The sequence below is a fragment of the Myodes glareolus genome, chromosome 11, assembly GCF_982192425.1.
Source record: "Myodes glareolus chromosome 11, mMyoGla1.1, whole genome shotgun sequence".
Lineage (NCBI taxonomy): Eukaryota > Metazoa > Chordata > Mammalia > Rodentia > Cricetidae > Myodes > Myodes glareolus.
The window spans coordinates 46,105,954-46,124,806 of record NC_142036.1 but is presented as its reverse complement, the minus strand read 5'-3'; the positions used below and the strand labels follow the sequence as shown (position 1 = coordinate 46,124,806).

Genomic DNA, 18,853 nt, shown 5'->3' with positions numbered 1-18,853 from the left:
GCTCAATCGCTGTCATCTGTTATTTTGGGGGTCCTAGGGACTGAATTCAGGGCCTACCATTAGCTCACCACATACCCTGCCACCAAGTTACAGCCCCAGCCCTCGATGTGACATTTAGAGCGGAGAAGGGGGATACGACCCTGACACAATTCAAGCTGTCCCCTGTAGCAAAAACAAACTGGTTGGGGAGGGCATGCAGAAGTCACAGCCGTTACAGAGAACGTGGAACGCTAGAGCTCACCCTCAGGGGATCCCTCAGGCAGTCATGGCCTTTCAACTTCCAGTGCAGAGAAACCATCTTTCCCTTTCCGGAATAAAGAAATAAGATTGAACACACCAGGCTCAAAATCTAGAGGTGAGTGGGTACAGGTATCCCACATCAGTCCTGACACACCCCACCCTCACTTTGGCCGTCAGCAAAAGGAGCAAACGAAGCAGTGTCAAGGGAGTGTTGTTTTAATAGTCTGTGCCAAGCAACATCATTACCTCCAAGTTTGCCCTATCTTTATATAGGCAATATTCAATTTTTTAAAAAAAAGTCTGCATTCATAAAACAGGCCAGCCACGCTTTTGAGGAGACTTTTAAAAATGAGAAGCCATGAGTTATCGTCTTTGAAAAGCAGCCATTTCAAAAGATTTTCTTTAATATCATAAAATATTCTCATGGACAAGTGAGCTAGCAACACATGCACCAATGTGTCTTTGACAAGAACCCACCTACCCCACCCCCCAGGTGGACAAGAGATAAGAGAAATGAATACAGCAGACGGAACAGGTAGAAGGAAAAAAAATTCAGTAAAAAGAATGGACTATAACTTTGTGCTTGGTTATTTTCCTATGTCACAACAAAACATTTCGGTGCAATAGTTAATTTTTCCTTTTTTCCATTTAAGACTGGTGGAGAAAAAAATACTTTTTTCTATAATAAAATATGTAGTTTTTGGTTTTTTAACTTTTTTTTTTAATGTAACTCTTTTTTTTTTTCCTTTTTTGCAGAAAATAACTTTGTAAACTGTCACTTCGCGGGCAGGGAGGCTCAGTGCCGCCCGGGTTGCAGCTAGTCCCCCTGGTGGCTGAGCTGAAACCAAACCCGGACAGCCGGACTGGGCAGAGGAGGAGCAGGGTGGGGCGCACGCGCAGAGGGCCAAGGTGGGCGGGGCGGGGGGGCCAGGTTAGAGGTCACTCTCGCCGTACAGCGCGGTGGAGAAGGACATGTAGTCTAGAGCACCGGGCACAGAGTCTGGGCCTGCGTAGGGGGCCATTCTCGCGATGCAGTATTCGGCTTGGTCGGGTGGCAGCTCGCGGCGCAGCTCGTCCTCTGTGATGTAATTCTGCAGAGAAAGTATGGTCAGAGTCACAAAGCTGGAAAGCAACGCGGTAGTGCCGCAATGACTAGGTTGCCAATACTGTCAGGGAGCAGTTTTCTTTCTCCTAGGTCCCCCTGATCCGTACAATACATGCATGCATACATATAACACAGACACCTATGTGTATGTACATATATATGAGTACATATTACATATTTATATATATATATATATATATATATATAATTGTTTAAAACGTCATGTTTTTAGTATCCACTTCAACTTCCTTTCAAACCAATTCCGCCAAGATTCTTCTCATTCATCCTCCTGGTTTATAGTAACCATGTGCTGGCTCAGTATCAAAGGTTTCCTGGCTGAACACATGCATTCTTAGGAGCCCTCCACGTCCTCCGCCAGTGTCTAACAAGGGGTGTCCAGCAGCTTAGGAAGCGCAGCTACTGGCAGCTTTTGTGACTGGTCTGCAAGTGTGGGCCTTGCTGCACAGCTCAGCCAGCTCCCAGCCTGGGCCTCTGAAGCTCCTCTCCTTCCCCACTAGGTCAACCAACCTGGATGCTGCTGTTTATAGGAGTTGAGGATTCTGGGATAACATTTCTCAACCCATGGGTTGCGACCCCTTTGGGGTTGAATGACCCTTTCACAGGGGTCACATATTAGATATCCTGCACATCAGATATTTACATCACGATACAGAACAGGAGCAAAATTACAGTTATGAAGTAGCAACGAAAATAATTTTATGATGGGGGGGGGTCACCACAACATGGAGACCTGTTTTATTAATGGGTTGTAGCATTTGGAAGTCTGAGAACCACTGCTCTAATATTTACCAAAGATTTCATAGCTCCAAGTCCTGCGACTGTGAGTCCCTTGGGACCCGATGTGAGGAAGTGTGGGGTCGCTCCCTTTGTCCACTCCAGAAATCAGGTGACCACTACCCCTTTCTGGACTGTTTGTTCTCTTCCTCTACAAAATTGGGCATTTCGACTAGATGGCTTCTGGATCCTACAAGGTGGTATGACTCACCCAACTATACACTCCAAAGCATTTACTTCCTCCGTTCAACATAAATGTCTTTTGCAGACTTTCAGGGTTCCTTGCAAAGGTTTTCCTTAAGCTGATACCATGTCCTAACACCTTAGCTGAGCCCAAGGCGTTACCGACCGGGCAGAGATACACAGCAACGAGGCCCAATGGGACCCTGGAAGGAATGACTGAGGTGCTCATATTGCAGCTGTGTGCCTGACCAGAGTCCAAACGGTGTCTGAGCCACAAGAGACCCACCTTATCTCCGGCCAGGATCTTGAAGGACGCCATGACCTGATCTGCGGTGTCTGTGTCAGCTGTCTCTCGGGACATGAAGTCGATGAAGGCCTGGAACGTCACTACCCCCAAGCGGTTGGGGTCTACAATGCTCATGATGCGGGCAAATTCTGCCTCTCCCTGGAGGAAACAGTCAACCCACACCTGTCATCTAAGGGCCTCCAGGAGCATCTCAGGTCGACCTCAAGTAGCCTGTGGAGGACACTAAAGCCCTCTGATCTGACTTGGGCTGCCCCAAGGGTGTGACAGAGACTCAGTAGTTGGAGACTCAGGACTTCCTACCCCCTAGAGATCCCTTTACAGAAGATACTGGTGGTACTGATTATAGTGACAATATCAGCAGAGGCTAACACCTATAATGCATGCACTACATGCCAGCTACTATTCTAAATGTTTTATAGTTAATTTTATCATCACCACAATGAAATAAAATCATAGTATTTCCATGTATGGAAATCTGAGTCCAAGATAGGCTAAGTGATTTGCCCAGGGTCACAGGACTAAGAAGCAGGAAGCTAGGATTAGAACTCAGGCGGTTTCCCTATCACTCTGTATTTCCTAAGCACCAGTCATGTGCACAGCACTCGTGACCACGTTATTTAACTCTTACAACTACTAAGGCGGCTTCCCTCACTTCATGAGACTACAGATGTTGATGGCAAAGTGGGACTTACTGAGTACACATCTGGCCCAGCCCTTAACCTTGCCGGGCACCACATGCATTCTGTATTTGGCCCAATAGACGGGAACTACCTGTCTATCCAGACAAGTGTCCTGTCCTCCTCAAAAAGCTGGATGAAGTGGGGATACACCAAGGTTAGAGAGAGGCCTGGGCCAACGACTGAGTGCTGGCAGGCCTGGATGGAGCTGCTCCGGAATATATACTTCCGTGTCTCAAGTAGGGCAAAGTAGAGCTACCATCCCTGTACGCCTTGGGGTTGGCCATCCAGTTGGTGTCCACCATGGGAACAAAAAACGTCCTTTCTCCAAAGTACCATAAGATGTTGCAGATGAGAAGGCCAAGCCTCTCAGCCACACCCTGACCCCATGGGTCATCTGGTTTTCAGGTTTTATCTTCCCCAAGGATGGGGACAAGGGGGCTCCCCTGGGGGAGGGCAGTGCTAACCTAAGGGCCTCAAGTCTACCACCACTAAGACTTGACTTCTCCAGTTGGGTGACTGCCTCCTAGCCAGGGCAACAGAAAGCCTGGCAGGTAGAGGATGGGGTTTACGTTACCATGTTGTAACCCATGGAGATAAGGCAGGCGCGGAAATCATCCGTGTCCATCATGCCCGTCTTCTTCTGTGGGGCAGTGGCACCAAGACACAGGAGGGACAGACAGCCAGGGGCCAGGAAGACAGCAGAAAGGAAGGGTGGAGTTTATGGTGGAGATCAGGGAGAGCCATAGAGAGACATAGGAGGAACAACGTCGAAGGAAGACAGGGCAAAGAAAGGCAGAAGTCCAGTCCATGATGAGACGTGATGAGGGAGAAGAGGCGGATGGATCCCCAAGCAGGTTCCCAGGAAAGATAACGGAGGACAGAAGTCAGAGGTCAGAGGTCAGAGGAACCCAACAGGGGGCAGGCAGGGACAGCAGAAGAAAATGAGCCCCATGGCCCACGGGAAGGGGGACAGGGAGATTCAGACAGAGAGAGAAGAAAAAAAGGAGAAATGCGTTATTTCTCGCCCCAGAGGCTACCCTTGAGCGTGCTCCATGCAGGAGGCAAGTACCTGGGGGTCGTTGCCAATATCATAACCCAAGCTGATGAGGCAGGCTTTGAACTCTTCAGGACCCAGCGTGCCGGAGTGATCCTGGGGCCGTGGTGCGCCAGGCAGCGAGCCATGCGGTGTCAGGGAAGAGGAGGGCGTGAGGGGGCGGGGTGGGGGTAGGGTGGGCCATGCCCCAGGGAGGAAGGAGGTGTGTGTGGGGAGACACGGGGGAACAAAGGCATGCGGATGGAGAGGGTGGAGGGTAAGGGGTGGGGGAGAGGGGAAATAAAAGTGCACACAGTTAGACACACGGACAAGGTTCCAGAGGGGGCCCTGTCCCTGGCACACACAGTCCTGCTTGGGAAAGCAGGGCCAGAGGGGAACATGATGAGCCACAAGGGTGAGAAGCTCCCGGAAGTGCCCCAGGTTACCTGATGTCTCCCAGAACCCTACCCCCCCACCTCGCCAGGTCCCTGGAGGGCAGTGAAGCAGGCAGGGTGGTGGACAGCACCTGGCCTCATACCCCACCTCCCTTGTGGATGGCCCCAAGCTCAGTGTATTGGGAATGTGCAGCCCACTGACAACGCAGCCTATCCTGAAGCTGACAAGAGGAGCCACGACAGCGTACTCTAATGTCCCCAATAGCAGGTCCCAAATGCAGCCTTGGTATGGGCAATCTTTTTGCTCCTTTGTCCCAAGGCAGAGGTAAGGGACAGGCCCCACAGCCTTAGGCACGGGGCTTTACTTGTGGCTCCGGCAGCCTCGTTCCCGAGGGTTGATTTCTCACAGGAGAAGAACAGTCAAGGATGAAAGAGCCTCTTACCCGCAGTAGCATTCGCTCTAGGAATGCTGTGAAAGCGTGCAGGGCAAGACAGGCTTTGCAAGGCCAGCTCAGAAAGCCTGGTTCTATGGGGTAGACTGAGTCAGGGCAGGCTGTTGTTAGTTCCTTGCTCTTTCCTCCTCATCTACCCAAGGACCAGGCTCATGCCCTGGGCGGTGCCCTCCAGGGCTCTGGGTCGGGGGTTGGGGGCCACTCTAAGCGAGCAAGGAGTAGGGCTCTCACCCGGTCAAAGTGGTTGAAGGAGGCCCGGAACTCGTTCATCTGCTCCTGGCTGATGCCTTTGGCATCCCGGGTCAAGATCTGGTTCTCCACTTCATTGATGGTCCTGGCAATGGTGGTGAGCAGCTGCTCCCAGCCCACGCGGATGTGCTAGGAGCAAGTGATGAGCTTGTAAGCCCAGGCTGCTCCAGGCTGTCCAACTATTCCTCCCCCCAACTCAAAAATGGCTCAAAGTACGGGCTGGAGAGATGGTTCAGGGGTTAAGAACGTTTGTTGCTGTTCTAGAAGATCTAGGTTTGATTGCCAGCCCCCATAAGGCAGCTCACCACCATCTATAACCCTAGCTCCTTTCTGGCCTCCTTGGGTACTGGGCACACACGTGGTGCACAGACATACACTCAGGCAAAATACTCTTATCCATAAGATAAAATAAATATATTATTTGTGAAGGCTACAACAGTTAGCTTGACCATCTTTCTGCAGTCACAGTGTTACCAGCAGGAGGGACATAGCACATTCTACCAGGACAGAGGGTCTGAAGGGGCAGGAAGGGCAATAAGGTCTGGATTTGCTAAGGAAACTTTGTTAGAGAAGGTAGGCTTTGTGGTGGGAAAAACCACCAACAAAACCAAAGAATAAAAAACCAGAGTGATCCCCTCTGAACAGCTCCTCTCTCACAACTACACATAAGGGCACATCCATCTACAAACAACCCTTTGATCTAAACCAATACAGCTGGCACCACATAATGGCCTTCTGGTCAAAGCCAAGCCAGATACACCATGGTGGTCTCAGTGATCACATAGTAAAACTACAGCCTGTGTAAGCACACCCTATGGCATGTGAACAGTGAGGAAACGGCTGAACAGGACAAGTCTCAGAACATACCCTACATGAAGTGGATCAACAGCTAACATCACGTAGGAAGCGGGTACCTAAGTCAGGGATGTTTTGAGCCACTAGCATCAACATCACTGCAAAGTGCTTGCTAAAAATTGAGACTCGTTAAGTGCCGCCTTAGAACAAATGAATTCTGGAACCAGGGCCCAGATATGTACACCTGCAACAAGTTCTCTGGGGCGCCGAGAAGGTGCTGCGGATTGAAGGTACTGTTTCAGAGACAGAGTGAGGATCCCTCCTCCTCTACCCAGATTCCTTGGGAGGTGCTGCCCCAAGTGGAGGACAGCAAGGGTCCCCCAGCTTCTTCTCAGAGAAGTGGGACCTGGCCCATTTACCTCCATAGTGTAGTTGGTGTGCTTATTATCGAAGATAAGTGCCTCCTGGATGAGCTGGTGGTCACACTCCAGCATGTCAATCTTTGGCTTATAGTTGACAATGCTCTTTTCGTACTGCCGCAGGTGGCTGAGCTGGTCCTCCAGGGTACCGTGCATTTCGATGGAGATCCTCCCAATCTCCTGTCCATCGGGAAAGAGGATAGCATCAGATCGCCCCACTCTGCACTCAGAACAGGTCCCCCACGGTCACTTCTACTAGCATCCTAGCCCTAGAGAAGCTAAGAACTGGCAACACCGAACATGAAAAGATATTTAGCATGGACGGTTCTTGGAAAGGAAGCTGCGTCTTATAGTTCTATATTAAGCCTTGGCACTAGGTGGAATATCTTCCATCAATCAGGTACCTCTTAGCGCAAGGAAAGGGTTGGAACGCAGAGTCAATAGCCGACCTGAGCACTCATGTTGCTTGCTATTTAAACGCCTTCCAGAGAGCATTGCTCCCAGCCAGCTCCCTCCCAACCACCTCATGTTGAGCCAGGACCCCTCATATTTCTCAGTTCACCTGGCATGCCTCCTCTGCAGCTATTTTTGTCCCTGCTCTTTTGTCCCCTAGGATGATTATGCAAGCCCTGCTGAGCCACCCAACCCCATGAGCAAGGCCTAATGTACACTTCTGCCAGCCACTGATTCATGTAAGTGATTCTTGGCGAAAGCAGGCTTTATTCATTCAGTTCAGTCCTGTTAATATTTATCGAGTATTTAAAAGTTGAGTCTTGGACGTGCAGGTACATACGTGTGCGTGTGTGTGTGTGTGTGTGTGTGTGTGTGTGTGTGTGTGCGCGCACATGTACACACTCACATAAACTTGACACGGACTCTACACTCAAGATGTTCAGTGATCACTCATCACACACATCCCACAAAATGTTCCATACTTGTGCTAAGAGGCTTGCTTAGCTCTCTTACGAAGAAGGATCAGGCCCACTGCCTTGCTTAGCTCTCTTATGAAGAAGGATCAGACCCACTGCCTGGGGAGTGGTAATGGAGACAAAGCAACCCAGAGGGGCTGAGCTGACCCTCTACTTGCTCTTCCTGAGGAACTTTCATAAGAGTTCCTTAGTAATGTCCTACGTCGCCCCAATCAAACCACCAGCAACCCCTGCAACTGAACGATCGTGTGCTCAGCCCTCAGCCCTCCATGGTCCTTCCCAGCAACCAGGTGACTTGGCTGGCTGGAATGGTAACAGGTAAGGGTAAGACAGTCCCAGCCTGGTTCCCGTGACAAGACTCACCTCCATCTTGGTCTGGATCCAGGGCCCAATGACATTGGCTTGGGCCCCAAACTGCTTGCGTAGCCTCTCATTGTGCTGCTGGCGGGCATGCTCCTCTGTTAGTGCCTGGTCCCTCCGGGGCACCAGCTGCCGTACCTGGGGTGGGCATAACCATAGGACTCTGTAGGTATGCCAGCCACATGTCCCATACTCCCAGGTGAGGAAATGAGGGCCCCCATGAGGAAAAGGGGCAAGTCAGAATGCAGTAAGAGCAAAGATGTCAACCTAGACCAGAAATTCATGCACTAACAAATGAAAACCAACGAGATACAGATAAAAATCCTGCCCTTAAGAAATGCACAATGGTTTGCAACCACTTTGGAAATCAGTACGGTGATTTCTCAGAAAATTAGGAAGCAATCTACCTTAAGACTCAGCAATACCGCTGTTGGGTATATACCCAAAAGATACTCAATCATACTACAAGGACATGTGTTCAACGATGTTCATAGTAGCATTATTTGTAATAGCCAGAACCTGGAAATAACCTAGATGCCCCTCAACCAAAGAATGGATAAAGAAAATGTGGTACATTTACACAATGGAGTATTACACAATGGTAAAAAATAATGATATCTTGAAATTTGCAGGCAAATGGATGGAACTAGAAAATATTGAGAGAGGTAACCCAGACCCAGAAAGACAAATATAATATGTACTCACTCATAAGTAGCTTTAAGACATAAAGCAAAGAAAAATCAGCCTACAGGCAAACCCCAGAGAACCTATACAACAAAGAGGACACTAAGAGAGACATACATGGATCTATATAGGAAGGTGAAAAAGATAAGATCTCCTGAGTAAATTGGGAGCATGGGGGTCACAGGAGAGGGTAGAAAAGGAAAGGGAAGGAAGGAAGGGGAGTGGAGAAAAATGTATAGCTCAATAAAAACAATAAAAAAGGAAATAAAAAAGAAATATACAATGGTTTGGCCTATGCCCATTAGCCCTTCAACTCACATGGTCCCATTTGCCATTGATCTCCTGAGGCGTGATGGTTGTATAGGGGTTGGTGCCTGCCATGTTGACATGATAGGTCTGGACAATCTTGGACACTTCATTGTGGATACCCAGGATGGCCAGGCGCTCTTTGTCAGCATCCGGTAGGGTGGCCTTGAACTGCTCATGGGCTGTGGTCAGACCCTGGACAGACAATGGCAGGAGTCAGTGTTCTCCTCAGACAAGATAAGTAAAGGGAGCCCAAGAGGTCACAAACAAAGGACTGAAGACCCCTGAAGGCCATGCCCTACACCTATTGAAGACGTGGGAATACCAAACCAAGTTCCGATGACAGATTTGGGATATGGTATATAATAAAATCTACATTTTTGTGTGCACAAAAGAAAAGGTAAAAAGAACACATAAATAAATACATTTGTCTGCCCGGCAGTGGTGGCGCATGTCTTTAATCCTAGCACTTGGGAGGCAGAGGCAGGCAGATCTCTGGGTTTGAGGTTAGCTTGGTCAGCCGTACATGGTGAGACCCTATCTTTACAAGGGAGTGGGAGGTTGGAGAGATGACTCAGCAGTTAAGAGCACCTGCTATTCTTGCAGGGGACCAGGGTTCAGTTCCCAGCATACACATGACTGCCAGCAACCATCTGCAACTCCAGTTCCAGGGGAATCTGGCACCGTATTCAAGTGGTACACATACATACATGCAGACAAAACACCCATATGTTGTTTCTAACATAAAAATAAAACAATCTTAAAACATAAACAACTCAACCTTATATACCAACTCTTCTCAATCTATGGGATCCTTGGGATACTGGTTCTTGGTTTATCCTAAAGAGGATCAGCCTCTCCGTGATGCCCACCTGGATCTCCTCAATGGTATGTACAATGAAGGTGTCCTGCAGGTCCTCCATGGCTCCCTCCATCCAGTTGTTGAAGGGTGCAGCCCGCTTGGCATATTCCAAGTACAGCTGGTCAATGGTCTCCAGCAGCTTCTCTGTTCTCTGGGAGTATCAAGTGGGGCGGAATGGTTAGCAGAGTGATACTTGAAAGCCAACTCCCCAGGCATCTTGGTCTAGAAGCACTGGACTGGACGAGGCAGGAAGAACCAGTTCTTCCATGGCTCTGAGTCTTGACTGTCAACTGACAGGTTATCACATTGGAATCACTTCTCCTGGTCCCAAGAGGGTCTGGTTTACAGAATAGGACAACTCTCAAAAGGCTAGAGCTGGGCTCACAAGTTCACGAAGACAGGGGGAAGATCTCCATCAATGCAAAATTCACACATTCTCAGTCAAAGTGAGGCTTCCTATTTAGGCCGGAGATGGGGATGGTCCAGGGAATCATGAGAACTTAAAAAGCAGAGAACTGAGGAGGAGGAGGAGAAGGAGAAGAAGGAAGAGGAGGAGGAGGAGGCAGAGGCATAGGAAGAGACACACGGCACTGCAGGGTCCTCACCTCTAATGCTTCCCTCCGCTTCTGAGTGAGGGCCCCAAGATTGTCCCACTGGTCACAGATCTTTTGGCAACGAGCGTTGACACTGGGTGAATCATAATAGTCCAGCTCACTGTAGAGTGGGAAGAAACAGATGGGTCAAGAGATGAGGGACACACAGGTTGAGGGGGACGAGTATGGTTCCTGTCATTTCTTTTCCCAGGGATGTCAGGAGAGATAGCTGCGCTGTGGAAGCTGAGGATGCTCTCCTCTGCACACTTCTGGCACCCTGCCCCATTCCCGCCTCCTTGGCTTTCAGGAAATCAGAGGCAGGAGACTAAAGGGGGCCTCTCCAACAGCCCTTGCTGCAAATAAAGTTGGTGGTGATTCTAATGACGGACCAATAACGGGAAGCTGCTGAGGCCCAAGAAGAAAGCTCAGAGCCAAGGACTAAGGCTTGGGAGCCAGGCAAGGTGGTTCACGCCTATAATCTCAGCACTCTCCTCGGAGGCTGAGACAGGAGGACTGCCACAAGTTTGAGGCTAACCTGAGCTACCCATTGAGTCCTGGCCAGTCTGAGCCACAATTTGAATCCTGTCTCAAGAGAAAACAAACAAACAGAAAACCAAAATCTAGGCTGGCAAGATGGTCCAGCGGGTGAAGCACTTGCTGGGTAAGCTTGAAGACCTGAGCTCAATTCCTGGAGCTCACAGTAAAAGCAGAGGGAGAACCAACTCCTTCCCACTGTCCCCTAATCAGCATGTATGCACCATGGCATGTGTATGCCTGTACACGCACACACGCGCGCGCACACACACACACACACACACACACACCACACACACTGTCTCTCTCTTGCTCTCGCTCTCTCTCTCACACACACACAACACTCTCTCTCTCTCTCTCTCTCTCTCTCTCTCTCTCTCTCACACACACACACACACAATTAAAAACCAAACAGCACAAAAATGTTATAACAAATCCCATTACTTTTACACTAATCTAAAAGGTTTGAGCATCCCCTGATCCTATACTTGTAATAGGTGATGACCAAACATCTGCACAAGAATGGAACGGTTCAGGCTCTCCCACCAGGAAGAGTCCTTGCCTTCTGCATTGTCTGCCTCCTTGACCACATGGGCATAACACTTTCCATCTGTCTCTCCCCTTACTTCCTCATCTACAACAGCTGAGAAAGCAGACCCCAGCCTCACACTGAGATCCCAGGGAGAGAGACGGAAGCGGGCCCTACTTGAGCTCCTGGGCGATGGCTGCGATCTGCTCCACGCGGTCCTGGTGGGCAGCCAGGTCACTCTCAAAAGCCTCGTGTTTCTTGAGCAGGGCCTTGATCTCCGACAAGGTGGCTGTCTCATAATCCTTCTGCCGCAGCATGGCTTCTTTGCCTTGGGTTGGGTGATGGGGGATGGGGTCGGGGGGAGATGGGGACAGGACACAGCTGAGCAAGGGCCAGACCAGCGTGTTTGTTCAAGTCATCCAACTCTCAAGCCCCAGAAGCTCTGCTTGTTGGGGTATTTCCCATGGAGATGCTCACTGTATACCAATCTACAGTGTAGGAGAATAGATGTATAGCAAAGAATATCCAACTATGGGTGGGGGGAGACTGGGAGGACCACGGCCCTTTGGGGAGCACTTCCAGGACATTTAAACTGGTTGTCTATGAAGGTCACGCAGGAATATGTAGAAAAGCATGAGGCCAGGCATTCCTTTCAAACAATAGGAAATAGCAATACACGCTCTATGGAATAACGGGGGGTGGGGGAGAGTAGAGGCAGAGGAGTACCTCACAGGTACTTTAGAATCTTAGATCGCTCTAGTTACGGTGTAAAGCATAAAAGCCAGGGATCCCTTCCCAGATATTCTTGGTGCAGTCGGTGCACCTGTGGCCTCTGCTGCTCTCATCCACTGGTGCCTGGAGCCTTCTCTGCCATCAGTAATGGCCTCACCCCAGGGCCAGGGCAGGGCTCGTACTTTTGGCCCCGCTCTCAGAGGAGGAAGGCAAGGATGAGAAATGACCTCCAAGCTTCCAAGTTGCCTGAGTGAGGACCCTGTCAGGGTAGGGAAGCTGAGCCTTGTTTACATGCACGTTCTCTGTAACTAGGCCATCATAAGATGATCACACCTTTGCAGTCCATAAAGGCTGGACTGTGAGGCTAAGAGCTACGACCAATAGTAAAGCATTTCTTTCTTTTGGTATTGGGTTAGTTTGTTGTCGTTGTTGTTATTGTTTGTTTTCCCCTTAAAATCGTAACACAGTAAGTTTAGATTTAATTTACAAATAAATACATTTATCTATTCCTACATAACTATATTTCCTGCTCTAAAAATATTTAGTAGCACACACTTATTTAGTAGCACACACGGTCAGAATTGCTATTTTCACTTCATGGTCTTCCTGGGTACAGTGGTCCTTCAAGATCTGCAGGGGACTCATTTCAGGACTGTCTAAGAATACCTAAACCCCAAGATGTTCAAATTCCTTCTATAAGATGGCACAGCATGTATATGTGTGTGTGTGTGTGTGTGCGTGTGTGTGTGTGTGTGTGTGTGTGAGATAATCTCCATGTATTCTCCCATATACTTTAAATCACTTCGGTTGTTTACATTATAAATGCGCATAGCTAGCTGTTTGCCCATAGCCCTCAAGGGACTATGACAGGAAAACAGTCTGTATGCGCTCAGCACAGACATAATCCCCTTCTGGTCTTAATATTCTCCTTCAAAATTTGGTTTAATCCAGAGACACAGAACCCATGGATATGAATAATTTCGTGGCCAGATTTTTCCAACAGAGCTTCTCATTGCTCTGTGGGACCCCATCTCCCACTCCACCCCAGCTTGCACTGTAGCAGATTTCCCACAGATAACCCTGTGCACACAATGTCCTCCACGTTTAGGGTTAATTCCCTAGAATGAAGTTCCAGTTGGGTGTAGTGACACACACCTTTACTTCCAGCACTGGGGAGGCAGAGGCAGGTGGATCTCTGGGTTCAAGGCCAGCCTGGTCTACACTGAGAGTTCTAGGTCAGTCAAGGCTACATGATGAAACCTCTATTTCAAAACAAAACAAAAATAAAATAAAATAAAAAACAAGTGAGTGAATCAGAGCCACCCTCACTAATTCCCTTCATTCTATACCTGCAAGTGCACTGACCTCCTAAATCCACCCGCTTATCTGGTGTTTTCCGACCAAGCCAAGCCACTCCCAAATAGCTACAGACTCTGGTCCTTCCTGCAGCCAGTAATTCACCTCAGCATCTTGGGCCCTCAGCACGTGATTCTCACAAGCCTAGGAGCTGGTACTACTGTTCCCACTTTGCGAACATGAAAACTGAAGCAATCCAGAGGTCAATGAACTTGTCTAGTGCCAGGGAACTATTAAACAAGACGGCACAAACCAAAGCCAAAGAATCGAGTTATTGCTGGAGGCTGGGTGGGAGTCAGCAGAAACCAGGGAGGCGGGAGCCAGCTCACCATCTGTCCAGGCCTCGTGGATGGAGGCCTTCTGCCGGAACTTCTCTGCCAAGTGGTCCAGCCTCTCTAGCCTCCGGATCTCATTCAGCAGCCACTCCTCGTAGCCCTTCTCTGCCTGCTCCAGGCAACCCCAGGCGTTGTTGATATCCTGCAGAGATGGGAGACACACGCTCAGAGAACCCAGAGGGGTTGTAGCTTTCCAGGCAGAGATGCTTCTGATCTTAGCCCCCATACACATCACAGTCAAACATCCATCTCACTCTTCCAGCTCCTGTTCGTATTACCCTGCCTCTTGGATAGGGAGTGGAGTCTGAGTTCACATGCAGTTATGGAACAATCCTGTTCGCTGACCAGCTTCCAGAGGAATCCTAGCCAGCCTCAGAAGTCCAAGAACAAGTCAAAGAACAAGTCAAAGAACCAAACCAACTAAAATGAAGCAAACTAACCAAAAATAAAAAACTAAAACAAAACAAAACAAACAAACAAAAAACAAAAAAAAAAGAAAGAAAGAAAAAGAAAAAGAAAAAGAAGCCGGGCGGTGGTGGTGCACGCCTTTAATCCCAGGTAGAGGCAGGTGGGTCACTGTGAATTCAAGGTCAGCCTGGTCTATAGAGTAAGTTCCAGGACAGGCACCAAAGCTACAAAGACAAACCCTTGTTTCAAAATCAAAATAAAAAAAATTAACAAATTTAAAAAAAAAAAAAAGAAGCAACAAGCTGACACTCCAGCCCCGAAGACACACAGTCCTAGTAGGCCACGATGCCTGGATTTAGGCCTTTGGGCTCTGGATAGTAGCTTGGATGAGGGAATCAGCCATGATCAAGAGAACAAAGAAATACACAATGCCCTTTGTACAAGCATCCTACAGTTAGCACAGGGCACCCAGTTGGAATACCAATAGTAGAACCGGTCTGAGAGCCAGCCTCCTGCCCCACATCAGGGGCACTTCCTTTACTTCTCAAGAGTATCTATTAGTGACCGTAACAACCCAAAACCATCTGATTAAATCCTGAACTCTGAAGAACTGGTCTCCATATGTTTGCATAACACCACAGGTCTTTTTCTTCCCTCAAGATCACCTTGTTCCTGCCTCCTCCCACTTGGCCTGTCCTCTCTGGTCCTGCCCAATAAGCCTGGGTTATGGTATGTTTTGTTGTTTGTTTTTGTTTTGTTACTCTCTGTAACAAAAGGTTACAAAAGGTGGTGCCGCCTTGTTGGGTTTACCCTGTATTCTCCTGGCTCACAAAGTCCTGGAGACAGGATAAAAGGGAATGAGTGACAAGACATAATGGGAGAGCACCCAGGACACAGAAACTCGATCGCAATATTAGGGTTTTGTCCCTATTTTCTGGATAGGGCTTAACAATACTTGTTGTGATCCACCTGCCTCGGTTTCCTAAGAGCTGGGATTATAGACTTGATCCACACCCAATTTGTTATAGGTATTTCTGTTTGAAAGAATCTTATATAAAACGTTTTAAGAGTCCACTTAAAATTATATTTATACAGAAAAAATTAAATTGGACTTGGAAGCATAGGCCTGTAATCCCAGCTACTTAGAATGTCAAGGCAGAATCTCAAGTTCAAGTTCTTCATGGTTGAGTCCTAGATGAGCTGATTCCCAGGATGAGTTACCTCGCAGAAAGAAATAAAAAGGGGGCTGGGGATGTGGTCCTGTATCAGAGCACTTGTCTAGCATGCATGAGGACCTGGATTCAATAAAAGGATCTTTCCAAATTAAAATAAAATTGATAGTTAGTAGTAAGAGTGTAAATAACTTCTACTTTTTAATATTTATTTGTATATTAGAAATACACTACGAAAATTAATTTGTTATTTAAGATAACAAAAGTGGGTCTGTTTTGTTTGTTTTTGCTTAAGTCATATAAAAGTAAAAACTAACATTAATTGCTTGATTCAACATGATCAGACATTCTGTTTAAAACATAATTTTTTTAAGGGGGCAGGGGGAGTTTGGAATGCTGGGACGAGCAAGCCTGACCCGGAACAGTCAGGGGAGAAGGTGGCTATCCCTCTGAGCCTGTGCTTGAGTCTGGGTAACAAAGTGAAAGAAATGTGGGACATGGCATGTAGGTAGAAGAAAACCCACCTCCAAGCAGCTGAGGGATGGAGGTGACCAGGCGGGCCCCAGACTTGTCCCTGGCACTCACCGAGACCATCCTGCCCTCGGAAGGCATGAAGGCGGGCCGGTTGCTGAGCCGCAGTTTGGTCTGCAGCGTGTTGAAGTTGATCTCCAGTTGGCACTTCTCCTGCACCTTAGGTGGCTTGTGCAGGCGCCGGTAGTCTCGGAAGTCCTCCAGCTTCTGCTGCATGGCATGCATGGTGTTCTCGGGCACCCGATTCTCCAGCCACGGGATGGTGCGGCGGATCCACTCCAGCAGCTACGGTGAAAGGACAGAGGCAAGGCATGGACCAAGGATGCTGGAGGAAGGTGTGCGCAAAGGCCAGCTTGTCCTGTCTCCATAGACCCTTCACTCACAGGAAGAGGGCTCTCAAGAAGTCTCTCTTAATGGCACACTCCCTTCCCAACTACCCACGGAAGCCTCACCATGCCTCGTAGCAAGGCTTCCAGGTGCTCCCTCCAAGTTGACCAGGATATGGTCAACTCAGAGCCCACACCTCTCATCTTCTTGGCCCTGATAGGGACAAAGAACCACAGGGGGCTCTAGAAGCAAAGACAACTGAGCTCAAGTCCTCAGTTTCTTTATCTATACAAAGCAGGGGTATAATAGAACAGGGACCTCTGGCCTCGAGAGGCTAGAATCTGGGACAGCCTAGATGTCTATCCTGGAGCCATGGTGAGGAGGGCTGCAAAGACAGATGACAGGAAGCATTGGAGCACCTGCACATTGCCAGGCATGACCCACGGAGTGACTCACAGCAATAATCATAGAAATACTACATGGTCGAGTGCTACCAGCAACCCCACGTTACGGAGGAGGTGCCCAGGGCTCGGCTCTGCCAGGTCACGCAGCTTGCTATGGTTACTGGCTGGAACGGTGACGCTGGGATTAAAGCCTGGGCTTCTGGCTCTCACTAAACCAGAAGGCAGAGCCACCAAGGGGCTAAGGGAACAGTTTAAAAGGCTGATTTCTTCAGGGAAGAAACAAGCAGAAGCACCTTAACCCAAACGACAGTGGGTCAGCTGGGTAACTTCATGTCATCCTGTCCCCTGCTGGCCTGACTGTTAAGCCAGCCTGAGCCAGTTCTGAGTCCTCCCAGGCACATGTCTTCTCCGAATCTGATACAGGCAAAACTAACAGAGCGGCAGTACACCAGGCTGCAAAGGCCTCTGAGATCCCAGGGCTCAACTCCCACTCGGTAAGTGAAAGAAAAAACAAGAGCCAGAGAGGTGGAGACACTTTCCCAGGCTCCCTGTATCCCAGACACCACCTCCCCGGTCTTCACTTCGGCTCTCCCAGAGACCCAGAGCCAAGCTGCTCCGTGTTAACTGTGCTTGGAGCATATACTGCACCAGCCTGGGACAGTGTCTACAGAATGACTCTGTAGGTACAGATACATCCTGAGAGCTTTCTTCTCTCAGGGTGTGATGCAGGGCCCCGCTGGGGCCAGTCTAGAAGAACACGGGGTACCCACATCACTGGCCAGCCTCTCGTAGTCTTCCATGAGCTGTTCATTCTCTTGATTGACGGCCAAAACTTTGCAGATGCGATTGGCTGCTGTTTCCGCCTGGCAACAAGACGGAGAAGTCATGACTAGCCCGCCCCAGCAACGTGGGCCCCTGGACACACCTGTGTCAACAAGCCCCTTCCACCTTGCTGCTCCATGTGGTTGGGAAGGAGCTCCTGGGGCTCTCTCTGAGTCACATTTCCCTGTCTCCTGCATCACACTCTTGGCCAGCCTTGGACAAGGGTTGATTCTCATCATGCATGCTGGGAAGAAATTAACCAAGTAACGGAGGCATTCAAAATCTCAGGTCAGGTGGAGAAAGGAAGAAATTCATGCCCAGCCTGGAATTCCAGGGAATCACAAGGCTTGGGACCTCGAGCTGGATTTGATGGGATCGTGAAGACGCGAGACTTCAAGTCTGAAGGTGTGAGGAGGTGCGGCCTCTCGGGTTCCCTGAAGAAATCTCTGAAGGCTCCTAGTTCAAAGCCCTCTAGAGAAAAGCTAAAGACATGGCCGCGCATGGAGGATAAGAAGTAAGGATCAACACAGCATGGGCGGGAAGCCCATCACAGGTGCCGACGGCCCAGCTAAGATCACACCGTGCACCAAGCACTGGGCCAGGATAGACCAGGGACAGTTCTCATCAGTGAGAAGAATGAAGAGGGATGAACGGTAACCAGCCACAAGGCCTAGCATCCCAAAGAGACCCAGCCTCTGGTAAGGGTACTGTGTACCCAACATCAGCAGGGACCCTGTGTTCCCAAATCCACTCCAGTTAGGTGACTTTGTTGTTAGGATCTCATTAGGTAGTCCTGGCTATCCTGAAACTCACTCTTGTTGACCAGACTGGGCTTAAACTCATAGAGATCTGGCCACCTCTGCCTCCTAAGTGCTGGGTGTAGAGGTGTTCACTCTCCACCTGGCCCACTTGAATGGCTCTGAAGCTGAGTTGTGTCCCTGTACACATACCAACCCTATACCAAGGCAAAGGGAGTATGAAGCTCTTTGGGGACCACAGGATAGACAGGAGACAGTTTAGGGCAGAGAAGACAATGCCCGTGAGAAGGCAGATAGGAGCCCTGAGACCCTGGAGACAGGTGACCTATAGATAATGAAGGACACCTGGTTTAAGAAAGAAGAAGGCAAAACGTAAATCTGGTTGATGAACGAAGTTTCTGCTACCACAAACTGAGACTGAGTGTAAGTGTAAAGAACTCCCCGAGAACTGGGAGGGATGGGCTATGATGTATGTTTTTCTTCCAAGAATTTTTCAAAGAGGAAATGCCAACTAAACCACATGCCTTGTGGATGAGTGTGCAGAGCTACATAGGGGAT

General features: G+C 49.0%; 1 protein-coding gene across 3 annotated transcripts in view; it reads right to left on the bottom strand.

Moving 5' to 3' along the window:
- Positions 1 to 440: 440 nt before the first annotated feature.
- Positions 441 to 18,853, bottom strand: part of Actn1 (actinin alpha 1) — a 93,994-nt gene continuing 75,581 nt past the window's right edge. Inside the window, exons 9-22 of one of the 3 annotated variants that reach the window (XM_048415434.3) lie at positions 17,486 to 17,578; positions 16,039 to 16,269; positions 13,868 to 14,015; positions 11,628 to 11,778; positions 10,400 to 10,508; positions 9,805 to 9,945; positions 8,945 to 9,127; positions 7,946 to 8,080; positions 6,654 to 6,833; positions 5,422 to 5,568; positions 4,380 to 4,460; positions 3,885 to 3,950; positions 2,610 to 2,768; positions 441 to 1,331 (exon numbers count right to left, since the gene is read on the bottom strand). In XM_048415434.3, coding sequence (XP_048271391.1) covers positions 1,173 to 1,331; positions 2,610 to 2,768; positions 3,885 to 3,950; positions 4,380 to 4,460; positions 5,422 to 5,568; positions 6,654 to 6,833; positions 7,946 to 8,080; positions 8,945 to 9,127; positions 9,805 to 9,945; positions 10,400 to 10,508; positions 11,628 to 11,778; positions 13,868 to 14,015; positions 16,039 to 16,269; positions 17,486 to 17,578 — 1,983 coding nt within the window. In that variant the 3' untranslated portion in view covers positions 441 to 1,172. The remainder of the gene's footprint in view (positions 1,332 to 2,609; positions 2,769 to 3,884; positions 3,951 to 4,379; positions 4,461 to 5,421; positions 5,569 to 6,653; positions 6,834 to 7,945; positions 8,081 to 8,944; positions 9,128 to 9,804; positions 9,946 to 10,399; positions 10,509 to 11,627; positions 11,779 to 13,867; positions 14,016 to 16,038; positions 16,270 to 17,485; positions 17,579 to 18,853) is intronic. The other 2 variants (XM_048415433.3, XM_048415432.3) reach the window with 2 other exon arrangements.